This window comes from Podarcis cretensis (assembly GCF_951804945.1).
Source record: "Podarcis cretensis genome assembly, chromosome: 16".
In the NCBI taxonomy this organism is placed as follows: Eukaryota; Metazoa; Chordata; class Lepidosauria; order Squamata; family Lacertidae; genus Podarcis; species Podarcis cretensis.
The window spans coordinates 11,145,759-11,169,993 of record NC_137186.1 but is presented as its reverse complement, the minus strand read 5'-3'; the positions used below and the strand labels follow the sequence as shown (position 1 = coordinate 11,169,993).

The window sequence follows — 24,235 nt, the reverse complement described above, 5'->3', positions numbered from 1 at the left end:
CTTTTTCGTCTTCTTTTTTCTTTTTTTTTGAGAGCTGCAAGCTCATGGGTGACTTGGGGAAGGTTGGTCAGCCTAGCCTGTCCCGTCCCTCCCCCCCCCCCGCCCCTCATCATCAGCTCAGATTCTCTGTTAATCTGACCTAATCAAATTAAAAAGAAGCTCTTTAATCGCTGCTGATCCCTGCACAAGTAAACAGAGCCACACCAGGCAGGCTTGGTGCCAAGAGAGCCTTGGGAGTTCTGCAGCCATGGCTAGCAAATACCCCACTCTCTCCATGCACCCCAGGCCCAGCTTGTATCTCATACAACTTCATGTACCCGGAGGGTCAAATTCCTTTTAATAAATGGAGCTGCTCAGTTTGCAAATAGCTCCCTCAGGCGTCCAGCCACTGAACTGTAGGCCATGCTCTTCTTGGTGAAATACCTTTGGGCCCTGGAATGACTCCACCCACTAAGGCTGGCTATGGGCTACTTCTGGGCAGGAAGGTGTGTGAAAGGCTGCCTGTTGCAGCCAGGTCTGTTTGAGCAACATGGTCTTCTTGAGTGCTGGCTAACTCCACCTTCCTGGTTTGTCCTGCCTTCCAGCTTGCCCTTCAAGCCCCGCTTCCTGATGTGACATTAAGAAGGCTGGTTCGTGGGCATAGCAGTCCGGGCCTGTTGCATCTGGTAGGGCAGAAGGCAGGGAGCCCAACAGCAGGTGGCGCCAGAGCCAAATAATGCTGATTTTTGCCCCCTCCTTCCTCCCTGCTGAGTTCTACACAAAGCAACACTCAGGAGAAGAAGGAGAAAGCTGGCAGGCAGGAGCCCTTACTTGACTGGATCCAAGTCAGGAGGCAGGAGGGTGGGAGCTGGCTGAGTGCCCCACGTGCCCTAATGGACCTTCTAACCACTGGCAGGAGTCTAGAACGAGCCAGGAAGTTAGGGCTGGTGAGAAAGACCAGACACCAGAGCAACCTGTCCCTGAGACAGGAAGCCGTCTTAAGTTACCAGATTTTTTTCAATGAATCTGGGGACACTTTTTTTTTTTTTTTGAAGCTGAGTAGCAACAGGGAGTCAGTAGTGGGGATGGTGAGGCAAAAGACCCTGGGCCCAAGCACACATGCATATTGTAGAAAGGTGCAAAGCCCTTCTTTCGCACCCTGTGAAACATAAATGCGCAGAGTTTTTAAAAAACTGGGCAACAGCTGCCCACCCGCAACTCCTGAGCCTCCCCCGATCAGTCAAAACAAAGGGGGAAGGAGGCAGGAGATCTGTGCCAGCGGACGTCCTCAGTTCCCCTTTGGCAGTGGCAGTGGCAGTCAGCAGCTTTAGGAGCTGCTCGCTGCCGTGGTGCCTGCTATTTTTCCTCGCTGGAAGTTCTAGCAAGGAAAAATGGCGGGCGCCACGGCAGTGGGCAGTGAGCAGCTCTTGAAGCCAGCCAGAGCCAACTGCGCTACCAGCCTGGCTCCAGGCTGCTGAGGCTGCCGCTGTCATGTTTCCCGAGGACAGATTTGCAAATCGGGGGACATTCCGGGGATGGAATTTGTCCGGGGACAGATTTGCAAATCTGGGGACTGTCCCTGGGAACCGGGGTTGTCTGGTAACCCTATTCTTAATGTGCCTTCCTAATAGCCCATGGCCAGTGCAAAGGAGCGGAGTCAGTCCAGAATGTTATTTCCTGAGAAGCTGCAGTGTCACAGCTTGCCATACGGGGCAGTGGTCAACAGCGAATAAGAAGGCAGGCGGGTGGAGGCAGATTGAGGTTGGTGGGGTAGTTCCCCCATTCACCCTGATGGACTAGCCTCCACTGGTTTCCCTCCCTCTCATGCAAGCTACCAATTGCATCATCTGCTCTGGATTTTGGAGGGCCTTTGGGCAGAGATGCCATTGGTTGGTCTTCTCCCATAGCTGTCAACTTACAGATTTGAAAATAAGGGATCAGCAGCCTCGGAAATAAGGGATCAGCAGCCAAAATAAGGGATTTCCAGAGCACAGGTATGTTCGACTTCTGAGCCCCTCCGAGCCAAAGGCAGAAAGCCCAGCCAGCAGCCAAACGAAGCCTCAAACGGTGGTTCCCACAGCGCAGCAACCCAGCAAAGGGGATGCAGCAAGGAAAACCACCGTCACCTCTCCGCTGGGAAGCGCTGAGCAAAGGCGAGTCCCCAGGCAACGCGGCCGATTTGATTGGCACAAGGCATGCAAGCTCCACCCCCCAGTCATTCTTAGACTCCTTATTGGGTGAGCAACGCAGCCAAGCAACACAGTTGGAGTCTCCCTCCTCCCTGGCCAGCAGGGAGGGAGAGAGAGGAGCTGCCTCCTTTGAAACCCGGGAAATTTAAGGGACATCATCAATAAGGGACAGCAGTGGGACATGGCGCTGGGATAAGGGACTTTCCTGCCAAATAAGGGACGGTTGACAGCTATGTCTTCTCCTTAAGCGCTCTCTCTCTCCCTCTCTCTCTCTCTCTCTCTCTCTCTCTCTCTCTCTCTCTGGGCCGAATCAGTTCACCACCCAGAAATAGCAAGTCGAGTCTACTTGTTGCTGCCCAGGGAGGAGAAGCAAAGCCAAGTGATGTTCATTGAGACAGGTAGGGCAGAAAGCAGGGAGGTCTAGGGATGGGCGGAGCCGGAGCCAATGACAGGCAGATCAAGAGCCAATAGCAGGCCAGCCTCCTGGCTTTCCAGTACAGTGCCACCTAGGGGAGATTACTTCTATTTATGTAAATGAACTGAACGGCAGAGAGGAGGTGTATTTACCGCTGGTGGCTGGTAGGGCAGAAGGTGAGGAGTCCAACAGTAGGGGGAGCCAGAGGCAGCGATAGACGGAGCCAACGAACACCAGTTTTCCCGTCATCTGCTTCTTTTGCTGAGTTCTCCAAGGGGAAACGTTGCAACTAAGGCGGCAGCAGAGGAGGCTGACAACTGGTGCCGCTCCTGAACTGGTTGCAAGTACAAGTGTGGGCAGGTGGGGGCAACTTATGGGGCAGCAGGCTGGGGGTCAGCAGTAGGCCCCTTGCTCAGGTGCGGGACCCAGGAGATACCTGAAGATGCTGAGCCCTGATCTTTGAAAATGAGGGTGTGGGCCTGGGGGGCTGTTAGCTGACCTCAAGCTTGCTGTTTCCTCTTTCTTCATTTCCCCGACCTTGATTTATAATCTACTTAAAGCTGGAAGTCCAAACCTTAATCAGGAAAGATTGCCACATCCGCAACCACATCACTATTTAGTCCTGGATTGAAAGAGAGAGAGAGGAATACAATATGGATTTAAAATGATAATCCAGCTAGGCGAAAGCAGAGAGACCCAGTTTGCTTGTGTGACCAACAGAAGGGGGGAAGGCACAGAGAATGGTGTTTTGCATTCTTATTTGCAAACCGGAGTCTCTTTGTTGCGGCCTTCTCTTAGTTTGGACTTTGAGAGGATTTCCCACCCTTCTGTTCCTCCATAATTCTTAGAGATCTGCTGGATCAGGCCAAAGGCCCGCCTGATCCAGGATCCTGCTCTCACAGGGGCCAACCAGATGTCTGTGAAGAAGGAGGAGGAGGAGTTTGGATTTGATATCCCGCTTTATCAAAGGAGTCTCAAAGCGGCTAACATTCTCCTTTCCCTTCCTCCCCCACAACAAACACTCTGTGAGGTGAGTGGGGCTGAGAGACTTCAAAGAAGTGTGACTAGCCCAAGGTCACCCAGCAGCTGCATGTGGAGGAGCGGGGACGCGAACCCAGTTCCCCAGATTACGAGTCCACCGCTCTTAACCACTACACCACACTGGCTCTCACTGGCTCCACACTGTGAGAAACGGGCAAGCAGGAACTGGGTGCAAGGAGTCCTCTCCCCTCCTGTGGTCCCCAGGAACTGGTGTTTAGAAGCATTCCACCTCTGGGCATGGAGGCAGAGCAGAGCAGAGCCATTGTGACCAGCAATGATTGATAGCCTTGAGAGACTCCTGGAGAGCTGCTGCCACTGATCTTCAGCTTGCGGGACGGGCCCCCTAGTGGGTCACGGCCTGGTCCAAGGTGGGTCGAAACAGGAGCACCGCCACCCAGCAAATATGTGATAAAAGATTAAGAAATGGGTTCCCAAATCGCATTTGGATTGCAAAGGTTGAAGACTATTGGTGTACAGTGGACTATACAGGTGAATTGTCAGGTTCTGTATAAGGCAACTTCCTAAGCTGTTATGTAACTGGATTTAATTACTCCTCCTCCTCCAAAGGCCCATTCCCTATCATGTAGGAATTGCGCCTTTAATGTGGTGGCCTCTTCCCTTTGGAACGCCCTCTTGTCAGATGGGCACCAACGATTGTCTTTTTGTTGCCTGTTAAACAGCTTCCTCTTTCGACATGCCTTTTATCCCTAGCTGTATCTGTACTGGATTTGAGATCACTTAAATGGCTGACTTTAAAAAACAAAACAAAAACTGTTTGCTTCGGGATATTTTCATGGGAAGCAATTAGCAAAGAAATAAAATTAATATGTGAATAACCCTCCAAGTTCGCAACAAATCCACAGTGCAGCCCCCCCGTTCCACTAGGTCCATATGGCTGGGCGATTGGCCCCAGGCGTTGCTATTACTAAATGACAAAACCAGCTCCAAGTCTCTCTTTATTACCGAAATCCGTTAGGTACAACGTCCGAAACGAAACAAAAATTAATTTTTTATTTTTATTTTACAAAAAGAAGAAGAGAGCACAGCTTTTTAAAATCGCTTCCCGTGATATGAAATCTACAAGCGCCGTACACTGAGCAACGCCAAGTGCAAAGGTGATGGTTCATGGTCTTTGGTGACTAGATTGCACACACGTTCACACCTGCTGTATGCACACACACACACACACACACACACACACACTACAGAGACTCTTTCACACATGCACACACACAACCACACTTGTAGGGGTTTCCTACTGGCTGTGTCTTGACACTGGGATCCCTATATTCTGGATCTTTCCAGAGACGCTAGCGTGTTCCTAGGGCAGGAAGATCTCCTTTTGATATGTGTTTGCGCGTACACACACACACCAGCACAGAGGGAGTATAGAGACCCCGCTGAGAAGAATCTGTGCATGTGTGTATGTGTGAACTCCCGTGGATCTTTCGATGCAACAAATCTGCAGTTTCAATTAGCACGCCTGCCTTCTCCACCAATCATAACACTGCCTAAAACCTCCTGCCCCCAAAAGATACTCATTGCGCTGGGCAGTGGGGCTAGAAACAATAGGAGAAACAGGCCCCAGTGAGGACACAGCCATGGCTCGGCCACACAGGGGCCACTGGGAGGAAAGGGGGTGGGGGTGGAGGACACCTCCCTCCCTTTCGTCACACCACCCCCCAGCTTCATGGCTATGGGAACAGCAGCTCTACGGATGGCTCTAACCCAATTCGAGTGTAAACAAGAAGAAGTTCTGGAATGTTTTTGAACCTACGTGATCAGACTGGCTGGCTCCTGCCAGAGGGGGCCGTTGTGGGATGGGAGGCAGGAAAGGAGAGCAGGGTCAAGAAGGCAATACTGGTTGTTCCCTCTTTCTTGTGGGGATGCCCTGGAAGGGACTAAGCTGGTCAGGGGTGTAAGGAGGCATAATTGCCTGCGCTGCCCTGTATTTGCTGCATGCAGCACTCTTTCCATTCCACTGCAGTTCACCTTCCTCCATAGCTGTCAATTTACAGATTTGAAAATAAGGGACCAGCAGCCTCGGAAATAAGGGATCAGCAGGCAAAATAAGGGATTTTCCCAGCACAGGTATGTTCGACTTCTGAGCCCCTCCGAGCCAAAGGCAGAAAGCCCAGCCAGCAGCCAAACGAAGCCTCAAGCGGTGGTTCCCACAGCGCAGCAACCCGGCAAAGGGGATGCAGCAAGGAAAACCACCGTCACCTCTCCGCTGGGAAGCGCTGAGCAAAGGCCAGTCCCCTTTGATCGGCACAAGGCATGCAAGCTCCACCTCCCAGTCGTTCTTAGACTCCTTATTGGGTGAGCAACGCAGCCAAGCAACACAGTTGGAGCCTCCCTCCTCCCTGGCTGGCAGGGAGGGAGGGAGGGAGGGTAGCTGCTTCCTTTGAAACCCGGGAAATTTAAGGGACATCATCAATAAGGGACAGCAGCGGGACATGGCGCTGGGATAAGGGATTTTCCCGCCAAATAAGGGACAGTTGACAGCTATGCCTTCCTCCAAAACAACATTCACTGCCTTGCTATGGTGAAGTGATGTAACTTACGTAATTTGCTATGTAAATTATGTTGTTATTACGTTATTCCACCCTACTTATTGTAATGCAAAGGAAACACAACGTGGAGGGGGGGGCTGTAATCAACCCTGCGTCTTTTTGTGGACGGAAAGTAATATCAGCAAATGTGAATCCTATTCACTGGTTTGATTTCTGTTCCGGGCAAAGGATGAATAAAGCGATAACTGGCACTTTCCCTTTCCATTTCCATTGGAACTCTCTGCCATCCCTTAAGATAGCCTACCTTCTCCCCCAGCATCTTAACCCAGTGTGGTCTGCCCAATACGTTTTGATGCATTCAAACGGACATGGCGGCCCCTCCCACAGTGAATTCCACATGTAGAATCCTGAATCGAGAACCAGCAATCTGCAGGCATCAGAGCAGCTGAGACAGCACTTATCAAGCCGTGTGCAGCGCACACAATTCTGTCCAATGCTTTGCTGCTGCTCCCTAGTACCTGCCGCCTGAGGCTGCCATCTCACGTTGCCCAATGGTAGGGCCCCCTCCACAATTCAATAGGAGGAACAATGGAACAACCAAGGGTTTCTTGCCCTGGGCCTAGTACCTTTATGGTGTGAGCTTCTAGTCTAGCAGCAAGTGGGCGGCGAGGGGTTTGGTCCTGTTGAAGATTGCATCAGAGATCCCCCTCCCTCTCATTTTCCCCTCCTGGGAAAGATAATTGGGTGACACTGATCCCCTACCCCATTCCCGTTCTAGAAAAGCATTTGAGAGCACAGCGGCAGAACTGGTTGAGGATGTAGGGCGGGTCAGGAGGGAGAAATCTACAAGGCTCCTGAGGGTCTACTCTACCCTGAATTGATAACATGGCTGGATCTGAAAGCAACACCTTTTCAAGCACTGATTGCATGTCACAGATTACTGGTTCCTGGAGAGAGACTGTGGGCTCACTGGCCCTCACATAAGAAGGAATAAATGTGGGCGGCACCCAGGCTGTTCTAGAAGGATGGAAGGCTGCCCTGGACCCAAGCAGAGCTCCTTTCCACCCCTGGCAGTGTTTAGGCACAAGGAGGGGGTGAGATAAAGAAAGGGCGCTCTGCTACCCTGTTATGACCCTTCATCGCTGGTGATGGGCATTTCAAATAGGGAACCTGTGGGGCGTGGGTTAGGGCACAGAGGTGTAAATATTTATCCCTCGTCCTTCAATGGCCTGCCATGCACAAAGGCAGGGGAAGGAATAATAATAATAATAATAATAATAATAATAATAATAATAATAATAATCTATTATTTATATCCCTCCCATCTGGCTGGGACTCCCCAGCCATTCTGGGCAGCTCCCAACAGTATATTAAAAATAGAACCAAACATTAAAAACTTCCCTAAACAGGGCTGCCTTCAGATGTCTTATAAAAGTCAGATGGTTGTTTATTTCCTTGACATCTGACGGGAGGGCATTCCACAGGGCAGGTGCCACTACCGAGAAGGCCCTCTGCCTGGTTCCCTGTAACTTCACTTCTCGCAGTGAGGGAACCGCCAGAAGGCCCTCATAGCTTGGACCTCAGTGTCCGAGCTGAACGAAGGGGGTGGAGACGTTCCTTCAGGTATATTGGGCCGAGGCCATTTAGGGCTTTAAAGGTCAGCATCAAATCCACTCTGATAGACATTCCCAACTCCTGATAGACATTCCCACTACAAACTGCTCCCAAGAAAATATCGGGGGGCATGGCAGTCAGTAGTGGAAGGAGGGAATTGCCCCTCCCCAAATTAATAATAATCCTAGCCAATGCCCCGTTGGTTAATCTGTATTTTTTTAAAACCCCAAACCAAACATTCTCTTGTGACTCTGGCTATGTGACTTGAAGGAGAGCTGAAACCATCACTTCCTGCAAGAGTCCAAAGTGGGGACTGTTATCGCATACAAAAGAAACCAGGAGGACAATACCGCCTTAGTCTTTTGCTCAGTTAATCCAGGGCTGACTCCTTCCCTCTTGCTCTGTATCCTCAATTGTTAGTTGCTTTTCGATAATTGCACAATGCCCGTAAACATGCACTAAAGGGGGAGCAGATCCTGACTCCATAGCTGCTCTTCCTGACAAGGTGTACAAAACAAGGATTCAAGTGTGTTAAGAGGCCAGTCGTGTACATTTAGGTAGTCCTGAATACGTGTCCCCAAAGGATGCAGGCACAAGATCCCTAACTGAAGATAAAATGCCCCTTAACACACTTTAATTGCACCTCTGTACTCACAATTCATTATCGGTATACATCCATTTGAAAACACACTCACACACATGGTATTAATCAATTAAAATATTTCGATCAACTGAATTAATTGATCAGCTGCATTTAAAAAAATAGGCTGCAATCCTATACACGCATACCTGGGAGTAAGTCCCAATGAGCTCAGTAAAGCTTGCTTCTGAGTGGACCTAGAGTAGAATGATATTTCGATGCAAATTTTGCAGCTGGAAAGCACAATCTTCTTCTAGGAAAGCGACTGCAACAAATGCATGTGTCATCAAAAAAAACAAAGCAGGGTTGTGTGTTTGTTTCATGAAATTCTATTTTGTTATTCGGGTTATATGAGTAAAATTTAATTAAAAAATACATTTTAAAATAACCAAAAGGAAAACAAAGTAGGGCTGTCACCTGATTAAAGAAAAAGCAGCACAAATCCATCAAATCTGCACAAATCAATTAAATCTGCACAAATCTGCCTCTTTAATGCAATAGTTTTGAATAGTAAAAGCTTACTTTGTTTGCTAGAGGGTGGGTTTTTCTTAGAGAAGACCCAACTGAAAATCGATGGACCAAAGTGAGTCGCACAGTATGGGTCTACTTTGAGTAGGTGTAAAGTTGGATACAGTGCCTGTACTGGTCACAGAAGTTGGCGTTTTAGAAGAGGAATTCCCTCCTGACATAAAGAGTAAAAGGGGAGTGCCTCTTTTAAGATAATATTAGTGGGAGCATCCCACCTCTTGAGCATGACTGTAAAACAGGAATGCCTGTATTGAAATGGAATTAGAATCTTGACTCAGTCCAAAACGTTTAAATCATTGCATCTGATTAATCCAGGGATCGGGAATCTATGTGGTCCTCCACAGCAGCATAGCTAGTCACTCGGGTGCCTGGTGCGGGAGCGTGTCCTGCAGTCGGGGGCGGGGCAATCTGCCCATGGGGGCGGGGCAAGCCTCCCAGGGGGCGGGGCAAGCCTCTCCGATGCTTAGAGCCTTTCCGCTGCCTCTCCCTCAGCTGTAGGGCAGCTGAGACAGAGTTGGTAGGCAGACACAAGTCTGTTTCAGGCAGCACGGAACCTACAGGCACCTAAGCCACCATGTCACTCCTAAAAAGTTCCGTGAGCCCAAGTTATTATTATTTTTTAAACTCGTTTTGTCACACACACACCCCAGTGATAACACCCAGGGTGGACAGCACCCCCGCACCCCCTTCCTCCACCACTGGTCCTCCAGATATTCTAGGACTCCAGCTCCCATCAGCTCCAGACAGCATGACCAACGCTCAGGGACTGTGGGAGTTGGAATCCAGCAACACCAGGAAGGAATAGCATGTTCTCCAGCCCCGGATTAACAGACTGGAGTTTGAGACAAATTCTAATTCACTCATTCTATTAGCGCAAAGATTTGCACTTGTGCAACAGAACTCCCCATGGTTCTTCCCCACTGTGTGTGACCCATGCCATCCCCACATCTACTCCAGAGGGCTGGGTTAACGTTAACCCCATAGAACAGATTTGTGGTGGGAGGCATGGGGGAGAATGTTCTGTTGCAGAAAAAGAAATCATTGTGCTGACAGAACTTTGGATACAACTGTATACTGTGCGCATGTGTATATGTACGTATATATGAATGATTTTTTTCCTTGTTGATATGCAGGCAATGTGTGCAGATTTTGTTGATTAATTTGCCGGTGAATCATCTAAATCAGATAGGCAAAAGTGCCTTTGATCAAGTGACAGAGCTACAGTAAAGGCAACCAGGGAGAAGTAAATAAGATATTGAGGCCCTCCATACAGCCGTTGAATGTGGATCATCAGCTTCCTGGACCCCCATTCATGCTCCGTCGTCGGTCCTCCTCCAAAACACACTTCCCCCTCCCTGAATTGGGATTTTGAAGGAAGGGAAAGTGTGATTTGAAGGAGAGCATCATATAGACGACAGAGAATGAATGGAGGCACAAGAAACTGCCTATATACCTTACAAGAGAGCCGTCTGTCGTGGATGCTTTAGTTGAGATTCCTGCATGGCAGGGAGTTGGACTAGATGACCCTCGGGGTCCCTTCCAATTCTACATTTCTATGATTCTAACATTAGTATGGGTGAACTTGTAGTTAACCGGAAGCAGAGGGGGCTCATGCTTTCTAAGGCCACCCTCCCCAGATGGAACTGGGATCAAAATGCCAAGCAGACTCCTCTGAGGAAGTCTGCAGTACAGCCCTACCAGATAGGCCTTGATGCACCTTCAAGTGAGTGGTCCCTGAACCAGTTTGGTCGGGAAGAAGACATAGGGGGTTTATAGGTGTATATAAGGGGCTGCTCCCTATCGCTTGGCCCAGCTGCTAAGTTTATGGCAGTAGTAGCAAGATCAGAACTGGATTTCCAACCCATTGTCTCCGGGACAGAAGAGGCGGACAGATGTGGGGGGGCAAAGGACTTGGACGGGTGTCCTTCCTTCCCTCTTCCATGGAACCGGGGTTTCTACAGCTACACACACTCTCACAAGACACCTTGAGATCTCATATTGCACAAATTGAGAATAGGGTTGGGGTGGTTGGGGAAGAAAAGTAGGACCAGATAAAATATCTCCTTGTTAAAAATATCCCTCAAGGGAGGGAGAGAGACAGGGTACAGAGGGGCACGGCACTCATCCAGGAGTGTCCACAACGTTGTCACTGCCCAGCGCTGGACGTCGGAGGCAGATTTTGTGTGGCCGGAGACTTCTGGGACTGTCGTTCGGCCTCCTCCGCATCTCTTCCTTCACGTTCAAAAAGACAGGCTGTGCTGAGGGAACGGGGTGCCCAGACTTTATTGAAAGCGAACCCCTTCTGCTGCCTCTCCTCACCCCGCTGGCCCTCTGGGGGTTTCGATATGGGGCAAAGCCCACACAACCCACCGTCAAGGGCAGGCCTGGAAATGGGGTGTGTGGAGGCACTAATAGGTCCAAAGTGGGCAGGGCAGAAATGAGGCCCAGGGACATGTCCCCAACCAAAGGGTGGCCTGGCTTCCTGCCCCCTGCAGGTGTGGCACGGGGCTCGGCGGGTGCCTTTTGGCAAGGAGCTAAGATGGCGGCAGTGGGGACGTTGGGCTTTCCTCGAGGGAACAACTCCCTCCCTCCCTCTCCAGTCAGTCATGGCTCAGAGACCCCTCAGGCCGATGTTCAAGGCCGACAGCCTGCCCCGAGATGGTGGCGAATTGCCCAAGTACCCGTTTCCTTATCTCTGGACGGGCCTCCTGGCCCATGCACCCGCCCAGGCCTGCCTTTCCTAGAGGCTGACCTTCCGACACCAGAAAGTGCAGCCCTGGACTCTTGCGGCCTCACATATTGGACGTGAGCTTAGCTTTCCCAGTGTCCACGTCGGGGCTGAACGCCACAGAACCTTTGCGGGACGGGGCGGCCGTGTGGCGGGGTGTGGTGGCAGGCGACTGCGGGGTGCTGGGCCCACTCCCGGACCGGCTGGACCCCGAAGCGGCCTGCTGGGGTGAAACAGGACGCCTGGCAGCGCCGGGGGCCGGCTTGGCTAGAAGCCCGGGGACCGAAGGAGACGACCGGTACGTCAGGTTCCCGGCCGACTTCCGGGCTTGCTGAGGGGGGCCCATGTCCGCCGGCTGGGTGAGCCGGTTCGGCAAGGAAGGCTGGGAGGCCGAAAGCGGCCTGACATCCTGGGTGAGGCGGCCCGCCGACAGGCCCTGTGTGCTGCGGTGTTTGACCAGCTGCTGTGGCTGCAGAAACAAGGAGATGTGGGAGCCGGTGGCCCGCGAGAGGCTGTAGTGGAGAGTCCGTCCAGGAGGGATGGCTGCAACACTCGCCGGCTGCTGCAGGAGCGAGGTGGAGACAGAGGTGCCGCGGGACTTGGAGAGCTGAGGCTGGCTTGAGGCAGCTTCTGCTTTCTGTATGGGCTGCGGGATGGGGGGTCCGAGAGGAACGCCGTGGGGGCCGGTGCTTTCCAAGGGCGAGGGGCACTGGACCATAGGGGAGGACGGGGACCCGACCGCTGGCGTCTGTAAGTGGGACTGCGCCCCCGAGGCGGGAGAGCTGACTGAGGAAGGGCGCGAGCCGCCCAAGCTGGGCTGGGAGCGCCGGGGCTGGCGAGGGTATAGGGCGGCGTCAGGGGACAGAGGGCTGGTGACGGAAGAAGGGGGCAGGAAGATGTGAGCCGCGAGGCTCTGCTGGTGCGTCAAGGCAATGGCGACGTTTGTGGTGGCGGCGGCGGTCTGCAGTGGAGCGTGCACCAGGGGCTCCCAGATCACAGCTTTGCCGCTCAGCTCACGCCCGGCCACCACCGGCTGCAGCTCTTGGATGTTGTGCGCCATGTCCTGGTCGTGCTTGACGATTTGCTGGATGATCTCTTGGTTGACGGAGCTGGAGCTGTGTTCGGCCCGCTTGCGCAGCAGGATGGAGTTCTTCTTACCTGGAGAGACACCGGGGGATGAGCAAAGGGAATTATCATCATCATCATCATCATCATCATGTCCACGCACAGCAGCAGAAGAGCTTCCACACTAGGCCTTGAGCAAACACAGCCGCTTTTCACTGTGCCAGAGGCTTTGTCAAGCTACCTTGGGGTGAATTATGCGCAGGTGGGCAAAGGGCAGGGGGACGAGGGAAGGAGAGGATGGCAGAAATCGAAGCCTGTCTCTTGTTTAGAGTAGGCCCGTTAGTGGGCCAAAGTTAGGTTCATTAGTTTCGATGGGTCTGCTCAGAGTTGGGCTTAGCTGGATAGCTATCCAGAGAGGGTATAACAAACTTAGTTGGTCTCTAAGGAGCTACTGGAAGGAATTTTTTTATTTTGTCTCAACTACGGCAGACCAACACGGCTACCTACCTGTAACTGCAACCCAGAGAGTAAGAGAAAAGGGGTGAAAAGAGAGTGAGAGCAAAGCGAGCAGTAGAGAGAGAGAAGGAGATGGCAAAAAGAGAGGAATTGAGAGAGAGGTGTGGCAGAAAGAGGCACATCCTTCAACTCTCCCGGAAAAACCTGGGACATCTGTTTTTTTTCTCGCGACAGCATGGTAGCCCTTTGGGGCACTGTGATCTCTCATATGATTTCGTGCCACGATTCCCCCCCCCCGGAAATCTTTTTTGGGGCTGCGATCTGGCACTGTGCCTGAAAAAAGCGCTTTTATCGGGGGGGGGGGTGAAATTGTGGCACAAAATTGTTCAAAATCACAGTGCCCCAGATGGCTGCTGTGCTTTCATGAATAAAAATGGGAAGGTGAGTATGAAGAGGGAGTGTGTATTTTTGTGTGCCTGTGAGAGAGGGGGGAGCAGAAAAAGGGAGAGATAAGCAGGGGGCTTGTTTTTTGCTTCATAATCAGTGCCTCTGACTCCCCCCCCCCCGAGTCCCCCCACCCCTAGGCCAGGAGTGGAGAACCTCAGGCTGAATGCTGGTCTCTATGGCTCTCTGGAGCTGGGCTGGTGGGGATGGTGGCCTGGGAAGAATATAGATTCTATATCCCCGCACACCAGCCCAGTTCCATGCCCTCTGTGAGTGTTTTCCCCTGACTGGGATGTGCCTGTGAGCTCTGGTCTTGCTTCTTGATGGTCTGGATGCAGGAGAAAGGCATTTTGTGAGTGTCTGTAGAAACCAACTGTGGCGTTTGCCTCCTAGGTGGGTCATAAGGAAAGGGTTAAAATGAGTGTGATGTGATTGGCCAGTGGAAACTGATAGGAGGAGTTAGGGTTAGAGGGGGTGTTGTGTGAAAGTCAGCTGAGAGTTGGGAGTTGGAGAAGGAAGAGGGAGGAATAGTCTGTGGGTTGGTCGAGTTGTGTGCTGAGAGAGTGAGAGGAATTATTAGGTGGAGTCAGATAGTTAGTTGGGATAATCAGTTTTGAAGTTGTTAGGAACGAATAGGACAGTTAAGGAACTAAGATTAAGAAACTGCCAAGAAAAATTAACTGTAACCATAAGCTCGTTCATGCCTATAAAATAAACTTAATTTGTTAATGTTAACAAAGCGATAAATAACTACCTGACATTCAAAAGACATCTTAAGGCAGCCCTGTTCAGGGAAGTTTTTAATCTGTGATATTTTACTGTATTTTTGGTTTCTATGGAAGCCGCCCAGAGTGGCTGGGGAAACCCAGCCAGATGGGCAGGGTACAAATAATAAATTATTATATTATTATTATAACTGACTGGACTCCATGTGTACCCATGGAAGAACGCAAGTACAGTGGTGGCACAGGGTCAACAGACCGTCAAATGTCCAGGGACCCTGTGTGATCGCCACACCAACCTACTGTACAAATGGCAGAATTTACTTCCATTAGTCTGCCTGCTTCTTCCCCTGGTCCCAGCCTCCACCGGCATGTGTTCTCCAGAAGGCTGCCCAGAAGGGAATGAGGCCCCACCCCTGTCCTAGCCAGTGCGTTGGTCCAAGTGACCAATAGCCTCCAGCCACACGTCTCACCTATGCGGTCCAGTCGGTCCATGGCGACGGTTTCGAAGGCCCGGCGCATCATGGGATATTCCTCCAAGACTTCATTGAAGTTGTCCACTGAGAGCGAGTAGAGGCGGCAGTAGGTGTCGGCACGCACGCTGGCCGTACGCCGGCCACGGGTCAGGAGGCAGATCTCTGCAGGGACCAATCGAGGGGATGGTGATCAGGAACAGTTTCAGGTGTTTGCCAGGAGAGGTTTGCACCCTGTCGCTTGATCACCTATGGCGAGCAAGGGTTGCCTCCAGGATAACTCTGGGAGAGGCAGTTTAGGGAAGAGAGCCTGTGCATCTATCTTAGGCCCAAACTGTTCTCATTCTCCTCTACAAAAAGGAGTTACTGGAGCTGACACAAATAGCATGTGTGTGGTTTTTGTTGTTGGGGGGGGAGGAAACCTGACCCCTTTCAAGCCAACCTGCTCACCCAAACTTTTTCCCTATTTCCCTTTCGGCACTAATTCAGGTAGGTTGCAAAATGGGACATAAAAAAAAAGAGTCCCAGCCATTCAGAGCGAGGTCAGAAAGCATTTACCTCTCTCTGATTTGGCTTTGTGATGTTCTCACCTAGCCAAACCTGATTGGTTATTTGGTGCCGTGATGTCACTATGCTGGCTACGTGATCCCCAATTAGCTGGATGATAGAGCATGTAGAACCTATCGACAGCAACAACATCAAATTTGCCAAACAGCAGCTGCCAAGAATGGAAGGAAACAGGAGCAAATTGGATTAAAACAGTGTGGGTGTTCTTGGTTGGGCTACAAAATCATTGGCATTCGCACCTTGAACATCATATATTGCAGGAATGCTGGTTATTGCCTCCACAATTCAGCAACCCTGGTTCGCCAGCCATCTTTAAGCTTGAATTTTGAAAGTGTAAATATATTTGAAAAACACAAAGCCATGTTTTGGAGCTTGCTGATTCCTCCTGTTATGTACTGAGTGAATAGGATCCAAAATGCAGCAGTCTGATTGGTCCTAGAACAATAGGATCCAAAATGCAGCAGTCTGATTGGTCCTAGAACAGTGCAGCAGTATGATTGGTCTGCAGGAGCCACCCAATCCAGCTCCAGGTGGAAGTGAATCCACAACCTGATTGGCCTACAGGAGAATTCCGGAATTAGCCAATCCCGTGCAGCCCATTGTGTAAATAATGTATATAAAGCAGATACTTGGAGGGGACGTTCATTCCTCCTCACCACTATGAGCTGAATAAAGAGCATGAAATCCACTCTCGACTCTGAGTATATCTCACCTCCCCACCCCCACCCCAAAACACCCCTCCTCTCTAAAACATACCCCCAAAGTAGGAACCATCTGAGAGCTTCATCTCTTTGGAGCCTCGAGTCAGGATGCTGACCACGCCGTGTTGGATGAAGAACATCTTTTTGCCCACGGTCCCTTCCCGGATGATGAAGTCCCCCGGCTGGAAGACCTCGAAGCGCAGCTTGGTCAACATGGCCGTCACAAAGTTGGGGTCAGCGTTGGCAAACAGCGGCATGTTGGCCACCAGGTTGCGGCAGTTGAAGTTGATTATTTCCTAAAAGGGGGCGGCAGGGCAGATCGTAAATCAGAAAGGAAGAAAACCTGCGTATGTGAGAATCGTCTGAGTGAGTTTTTGGAGCGCTGCTGGAAGTGGAAGGCATAGAGACATGTCTTGCTCTGTGCTGGGCTTTGGGGGCACCCTGCCCCCCTAGAAACCCAATATGAGAACGTCAGTGCTGTGAGCCCCTCCAGCCTATGCTCAGGTTATATATATGTGTAGAAAAAAGGAATATCCTAAAGACCCCATAGTCTCTGTTGACTTTATTCCAAGGAAACAGAACCCTAGGCAAGTGTTGTGTATCTCACTTGTCAAAGATTAGGTAAAAGGTAAAGGTAAAGGTAAATGGACACGGGTGGCGCTGTGGTCTAAACCACTGAGCCTAGGGCTTGCAGATCAGAAGGTTGGCGGTTCAAATCCCTGCGACGGGGTGAGCTCTCATTGCTTGGTCTCTGCTCCTGCCAACCTAGTAGTTTGAAAGCACGTCAAAGTGCAATTAGATAAATAGGTACTGCTCCGGCGGGAAGGTAAACGGCGTTTCCATCCGCTGCTCTGGTTCGCCAGAAGCGGCTTAGTCCTGCTGGTGACATGACCCGGCAGCTGTACGCCGGCTCCCTCGGCCAATAAAGCGAGATGAGCGCCGCAACCCCAGAGTCGTCCGTGACTGGACCTAACGGTCAGGGGTCCCTTTACCTTTACCTAAAGGTTAAGGACCCCTGGATCGGTTAAGTCCCATCAAAGGCGACTAAGGGGTTGCCACACTCATATCACTTTCAGGCCAAGGGAGCCAGCGTTTGTCCACAGACAGCTTTCCGGGTCATATGGCCAACCTGACTAAACCACTTCTGGCACAACGGGACACCGTGATGGAAACCAGAACGCACGGAAACGCCGCTTACCTTCCCACCACAGCGGTACCTATTTATCTACTTGCACTGGTGTGCTTTCAAACTGCTAGGCTGGCAGGAACTGGGACAGAGCAACAGGAGCTCACCTTGTCACAGGGATTCGAACCGCTGACCTTCTGATCGGCAAGCCCAAGAGGCTCAGTGGTTTAGACCACAGCGTGACCCCCGTCCCACTGCCAGAGACTGAGGCACGTACAACAACATGAGTTTGTTCAATTAAGACTTTCCCCCCTTAGCTTATATGGGTGCTGTTTTCCAGTGAAGATGTGTGGATCCCTTTTTCCAAATCCCTGTTCCCCAACCTTGATTACCCCTCCCTTTCCCTCTCCGAAGATGGGTGCCACCCAGGTACGCACCTCTTTGAGAGGCTCGCTCAGCTCCCCCAGGATGTTCTCCTCGTCAAACATCTTGCCTTGGTAACGATGTTCGTAGTACTCATGGATCCGTTGGCGTGTGTCTCCCGGCAGCTTGTGGAAGGACATGTATTGCTCCACTTGCTTGTACTAGGAGGAGAGACGAGGGGAGAAGAAAATCAGAAGAGCCCAGCTGGATCAGGCCAGAGGACCAGCTTAGTCCAATGTTCTGCTCTTGTGGGAATGTTCAGGGAGGCAGGAGAGGATATATTGTTTATTAACATCCTTCCTAAGTTATGCTAGCAAGTTCCTTTACTTAGCAGAGTTTTACATTCCCCTTTTAACTGCACAGCAGGTTGGAGGCTTGTGCAAGCATTTCACTATTATAAAATTCAGTACAGTGGACGCTCGGGTTGCGAATGTGATCTGTGTGGGAGGCACATTCGCAACCTGCAGCGCTGCATCTGTGCATGTGCTGGTTGTGATTCGGCGCTTCTGCGCATGCGCAAAGTGCAATTTAGCGCTTCTGCGAAAGTGCGACCGCCGAAACCTGGAAGTAACCTGCTCCGGTACTTCCGGGTTTCAGCACATCCGTAACCCAAAAAAAAAAAACAAACACAACCTGAAGCATCTGTAATCCAAGGTATGACTGTATTGAATTCCTGGTAAATTCCTTTTTATCCCTCTTAAAAGAATAAACACGCCACAATCTTGTTTAAAGTATATAAAAAGTAGTTTACTCACATTCAGTTCACAGTTGGATCCCTGAAGGCAGACTTAGTTACAAAGTATATACATGTCAATCTATCCCATATGGGGATAATCCCAGTGTCCTCTTTTGGCTGGAAGCCAGCACAGCATCTCTAGCTAAAAATCTGCTCCAACGATGAAGGAAGTCAGAGAGAGAGAGTGTGTGTGTGTGCTGCGTGCCTTGTCCTTTTGTTACCTGGGCAGGTAAGGTCACGCCCACCTCTAGTCACATGCAAAGGAAGTATGTCCCAGTCCAGGAGGAAACAGGAAGTTCCGACTGGCTGGACCAAACATCCCCTTGCATGTCCACTCTAGGAAAACAAGGAATGTTGTACTTGACTGCTATTTATGTATCACATCCCACAGCTCTCGTGGTGGCCAACAAGATGCAACAGCAACTCTCCCTACTTCTGGGGAATTGAACAGGGGAGGCAAATTGTGGCCCTTGTGGCTAATATCCAGGTGATCTGTTCCAGGATCCTGCTCTCACAGTGGACAACCAGATGCCCGTAGGAGAAGCCCACAAGCCACCACAACTCTCCCTGCTCGGGATTCCCGGCAACTTCAGAGGCATACCGCCTCCGACAGAGGACACAGAAAATAGTCATTGTGGCTGGCAGCCATTGATAGCTGAATGTGTCTAATCCTCTTGCAACAAGCTGCTGGCCACCGCTACACCTTGTGGCAATGAGTTCCACAGGTGAGCTGTGCCCCGCATGAATACATACTTCCTTTAGTCAGTCCTGAATCTTCCACCATTCATGGGAAGTTGCCCTCGACTGACTCTGGGATCCATCTAGCTTAGTACTGTCTGCACTGACTGGCAGAGGCTCTCCAGGGTTTTGGGGAGCGTTCTCTCTGCCATTCCTACCTGGTGATGCTGGGGACCGAACCTTGCATAGCATGCACTCCACGGCTGAGCTACGCCCCTTTCCCTTAAAGATTCTAAGGTCCTAGTCCTCATTGTTCTGAATAAAAGACCTGATTAAATAGGAGCATGGACTGAGTCAGACCCCTTGCTCCAACTAGCTCAGACCGGTCTACGCTGACTATTCCTGCATTGCATGGCAACTCTCAGCTTCTGGCTTGCTTTGAAACTGGCCGGCGAGGTGAGCCTTGCAAGAGCTCAGCTTGCCCGCAAGGCACTTTGCAAGACACCAGGTCCTCCACAAGCAAAACTGGGCGACCCTGCAGCTCACCTTCTCCTGGTACTGGCGGCGAGAGGAGTCCAGCGACTGGATGAGGGCGGTGGCATGGCCGATGAACATGGCATAGCAGGTGGCTCCCACGATCATGCTCAGCATCGTGAGCCAAACGTCCGTCATGCCCTCAGGAGCCTGCTGCCCGTACCCAATGCACAACATGTGGCTCATGGCCTTGAAGAGGGCGTGAGAGTACTGCTTGCCCCATGAGTCATTCTGTGGGGCAGAGAAAGAAGCGGGCTTCAGCGCAGGCCGGTCGTCGGTGTGCACATTTGTGGAGGTGGGAGCAGTCTTACCTGCACAGGTCCATTGAAACAGCTGTTTCTGGTCAGTATGATTACCTAGGGTGACCACAGAGATCACCTCCAAGTGACCACACACTTTAATTTTTTTAATTTTTTAACCCACTTCTTTTCATCGTTCTCGAACAGGGTTTCCCAAACTTGGACCTCCCATCATCCCGGACCACTGGTCCTGCTAGCTAGGAGTTGTTGTCAAAAAACAGCTGTTCTAGAATTATGGGCTCAAAGGAAAGTTAAAATTCGGAAGGGTGATGCGGCCAGAGGTGTTTTGACCATATATCAGCTAGAACAGTGTCTCCCAAACTTGAGTCCCCAGTTGTTTGGGGACTGCAATTCCCATCATCCCTGATCACTAGCCTTGCTAGCTATGGATGATGGGAGTTGTAGTCAGCTGGAAGCCCAAGTTTGGGAAACTCTGTTCTAGAATTATGGGCTGGTTTAAGGGCTGGTTTAAATAGGAAGCAATCTTACACTGATACGATACGATACGATACGATAATCTTTATTGTCATTGTCCCATACAGAACAATGAAACTGAAAATCTACATCAGACATTCATAAACCAATAAGCCTGCTATCCCAGCCTGGTTAGCCCCCTAAAAACTCTGATACCCCATAATTAAATACAATATACTCCCATAAAGACTCCTTAAAGGTAAAGGGATCCCTGACCATTAGGTCCAGTTGTGACCGCCTCTGGGGTTGCGGTGCTCATCTCGTTTTATTGGCCAAGGGAGCCGGTGTACAGCTTCCGGGTCATGTGGCCAGCATGACTAAGCCGCTTCTGGTGAACCAGAGCAGCGCACGGAAACACCGTTTACCTTCCTGCCAGAGCGGTACCTATTTATCTACTTGCACTTTGAGGTGCTTTCGGCCTGCTAGGTTGGCAGGAGCAGGGACCGAGCAGCGGGAGCTCACCCCGTTGCGGGGATTCGAACCGCCGACCTTCTGATCAGCTAGTCCTAGGCTCTGTGGTTTAACCGACAGCGCCACCCGCTACCTTACACTGCGTTTAAAACCAAAATCGCATTTGGGTAGAAACTGTTTCTCAAGCGGCTAGGCCTAGTCTTTAGAACCCTGTACCTTCTTCCAGAAGGCAGAAGCTGAAAGAGATCATTTCCGGGGTGCGCACTATCCTGCGCTATCTCTGCAGCTTTCTTATGGCACCTGGGAGCAAGGTAGGGCCTCTACCTGTCTTAAGCTGGCTCTGCCTGTTTATAGGAATGCCATGGAGGGGCCCTTACCACCATGTGGTTGATGGAGACCCAGCAGTCCTCAGGGAAGTCCTGCAGCATGGGGACTAGGAACTGGAGACAGCCGTCCCAATGGCAGAGGAGGAGCATCATCCCAATGAGGTTGAAGATCCGCACGACTGCGCTCGCCAGGTCATAGGTCATGTGGAAGATCTGGACAAGAGGAGAGAAAGCCGGGACAGACCGTGAGAAGAGAGACAGAGGTTGCCTGGGGTGTCTTTCGGCTGCATGACCCCAAACCGCCTGGGTCCAGTATACCTGAAGGAGCGTCTCCACCCTCATCGTTCTGCCCGGACACTGAGGTCCAGCACTGAGGGCCTTCTGGCAGTTCCCTCACTGCGAGAAGCAAAGCTACAGGGAACCAGGCAGAGGGCCTTCTCGGTAGTGGTGCCCACCCTGTGGAACGCCCTCCCACCAGTCAAAGAGATAAACAACTACCTGACATTTAGAAAACATCTGAAGGCAGCAAGTTTTTAATGTGTGACATTTTGATGTATTTTAAATCTTTGTTGGAAGCCTCCCAGAGTGGCTGGGGAAACCCAGCCAGATGGGCAGGGTACAAATAATAAATTGTTATTGTTATTGTTATTGTTATTGTTATTGTTATTGTTATTGTTATTGTTATTACGACCATGAGAGTGGACCACTTACAGTGGTGCCCTGCAAGACGAATGCCTCGCAAGACGAAAAACTCGCTAGACGAAAGAGTTTTCCGTCTTTTGAGGTGCTTCGCAAGACGAATTTCCCTATGGGCTTGCTTCGCAAGACGAAAACGTCTTGCGAGTTCTTGCGAGTTTTTCCCCTTTCCCCCCCTTTTTCTAAGCCGCTAAGCCGCTAATAGGCGTGCTTCGCAAGATGAAAAAACCGCAAGACGAAGAGACTCGCGGAACAGATTCTTTTCGTCTTGCGAGGCACCACTGTATTCGGGTTTTGGTCTCACTTTAAATACGCTCGTTGTTTTTAATTATCTGATGTGTGAATAACCTTGAGGCGGTGGTTTAGAAGGCAATTAACAAATTAATTGTAACCACCACAGCAGTAATAATACACATCCGTGGAGGGTCATGGAACAGACCCCTCTACGGGAGTTTGGGCTTGGGTGAACTCACAAAACTGTGATATTTCCCTTAGGATATGAGAAAGATGCTCCATGCCAGGTCTAATCTGGATTTTATCTTTTTCTTTTGGAAAGTTTAGTTGTTTCTAGCTGTTTGTTTTTATTAATGACTATTTAATCGCCTTATTCATCTTTTGCAAACTGTTCTGAGCTTTTATTACAATCAAGTGGTATGTAAATCTTGTGATGGGCGGTAGGGGGATCTTGATTATTTAATTAATTCAGGACGCCAGAGGACTGTGCGAATCATAGTCCAGCAACAACCGCAGTGCACTATTATTATTATTCTTGATTACGTTTATACCTGGAGGTCTCAGGGCGGTTCACAGAAAAGATCACAACATATATAATCAGAATAAAAACAACAACCCAATAACAGCCCAACCCCGCAGAAAAGAGCCACATTTTAAAAGGGTATAGGATGTCAAACAGATCAACCAAAAACCTGGTTAAAAAGGAACATTTTTGCCTGGTGCCTAAAGGTGTGTAATGAAGGCACCAGGTGAACTTCCCTGGGGAGAGCATTCCACAGGCGGGGGGCCACTGCAGAGAAGGCCCTGTTCTCGTGTAGCCACTCTCCAGACCTCTCAAGGAGGAGGCACATGAAGGAGGACCTCAGAAGATGATCTCAGGGTCCGGGTAGGTTCATACAGAAAGAGGCGGTCCTTGAGGTATTGCAATGTTTAAGGCTTTATAAGTCAAAACCAGCACTTTGAATTGGGCCCGGAATCTAATTGGTAGCTAGGTCAGTCATACCTCAGGATAAATACACTTCAGGATAAGTATATTTGGGTTGCACTCTGCGGTGACCTGGAAGTAACGGAGCAGGTTTCTCTGCTCACGCATGCTCAGACAGTTAAAATGATGTCACGTGCATGCGCGGAAGCGGCAAAACGCGATCCGTGCACGCGCAGTCGCATCTTACGTTCTGTTCAGGATGCGAACAGGGCTCCGGAACGGATCCTGTTTGCATCCCCAGGTACCACTGTACATGAACAGCCTTGGTCATGTATACCTGAAGGAGCGTCTCCACCCCCATCGTTCAGCCCAGACACTGAGGTCCAGTGCAGAGGGCCTTCGGGTGGTTCCCTCATTGCGAGAAGTGAGGTTACAGGGAACCAGGCAGAGGGCCTTCTTGGTAGTGGTGCCCACCCTGTGGAACACCCTCCCTTCAGATGTGAAGGAAATAAGCAGCTATCCTATCTTTAAAAGACATCTGAAGGCAGCCCTGTTTTTAATATTTAACGCTGTACTGTTTTTAACACTTGATTGGGAGCCGCCCAGAGTGGCTGGGGAAACTCAGCCAGATGGGCGGGGTATAAATAATATATTATTATTATTATTATTATTATTATTATTATTATAGCAAAGGCAGCCCGATCAGGCTACATACAGAAGGCCATGGGTTGCTGGTAAAGTGGGAGGCCTATCAAGCCCAACCTGGTGGGCCACCGTACTTTTGCATCTACCTTGGCCGGAGTCACATGGTGCAGTGGTCCTGATGTTGACTCACCTCCTCCCACTGGTGGATGTAACGGATGAGGCGGGAGAGGCGCAGGAGGCGCAGGAGGCTGAGGATCTTGGTGAAGCGGACGATGCGCAGCGCCCTCGCCGTCTTGTAGACGTCGGAGTCCACCTGGGTCTCCAGGTCCACGATGAGGAAGATGTAGTCGACGGGGATGGAGGAGACAAAGTCCACCAGGAACCAGGTCTTAAGGTATTTCATCTTAATGGTGTGTGGGTCCAGGATGATCTCGGTGTTGTCTTCCACCACGATGCCCGTGCGGAAGTTCAGGACCAGGTCGGCCAGGAAGAAGGTGTCCGAGAGGACGTTGAAGACGATCCACGGAGGGGTGTTCTCGTCCTTGAAAAACGTGATGCCCACGGGCAAGATGATGAGGTTGCCAACCATGAGAAGCAACATGATCAAGTCCCAGTAGAACCTGCAAAGGGGGTAGAAACAAACGCCCTTTGTC

The 24,235-nt window shown here is 50.7% G+C and overlaps 1 protein-coding gene and 1 long non-coding RNA gene across 2 annotated transcripts in view; one reads left to right on the top strand and one right to left on the bottom strand.

Annotated features, from left to right (window-relative positions):
* Positions 1–1,269: 1,269 nt before the first annotated feature.
* Positions 1,270–6,388, top strand: LOC307205901. Its single transcript, XR_013834174.1, has 2 exons — positions 1,270–1,868; positions 2,399–6,388. It is a non-coding gene; the product is annotated as an uncharacterized lncRNA (long non-coding RNA).
* Positions 6,389–9,460: 3,072 nt separating this feature from the next.
* Positions 9,461–24,235, bottom strand: part of HCN3 (hyperpolarization activated cyclic nucleotide gated potassium channel 3) — a 28,976-nt gene continuing 14,201 nt past the window's right edge. The window contains exons 2-8 of the mRNA XM_079957961.1: positions 23,773–24,202; positions 21,134–21,295; positions 19,585–19,803; positions 17,639–17,785; positions 16,131–16,371; positions 14,808–14,972; positions 9,461–12,805 (exon numbers count right to left, since the gene is read on the bottom strand). Coding sequence (XP_079814087.1) covers positions 11,712–12,805; positions 14,808–14,972; positions 16,131–16,371; positions 17,639–17,785; positions 19,585–19,803; positions 21,134–21,295; positions 23,773–24,202 — 2,458 coding nt within the window. The 3' untranslated portion in view covers positions 9,461–11,711. The remainder of the gene's footprint in view (positions 12,806–14,807; positions 14,973–16,130; positions 16,372–17,638; positions 17,786–19,584; positions 19,804–21,133; positions 21,296–23,772; positions 24,203–24,235) is intronic.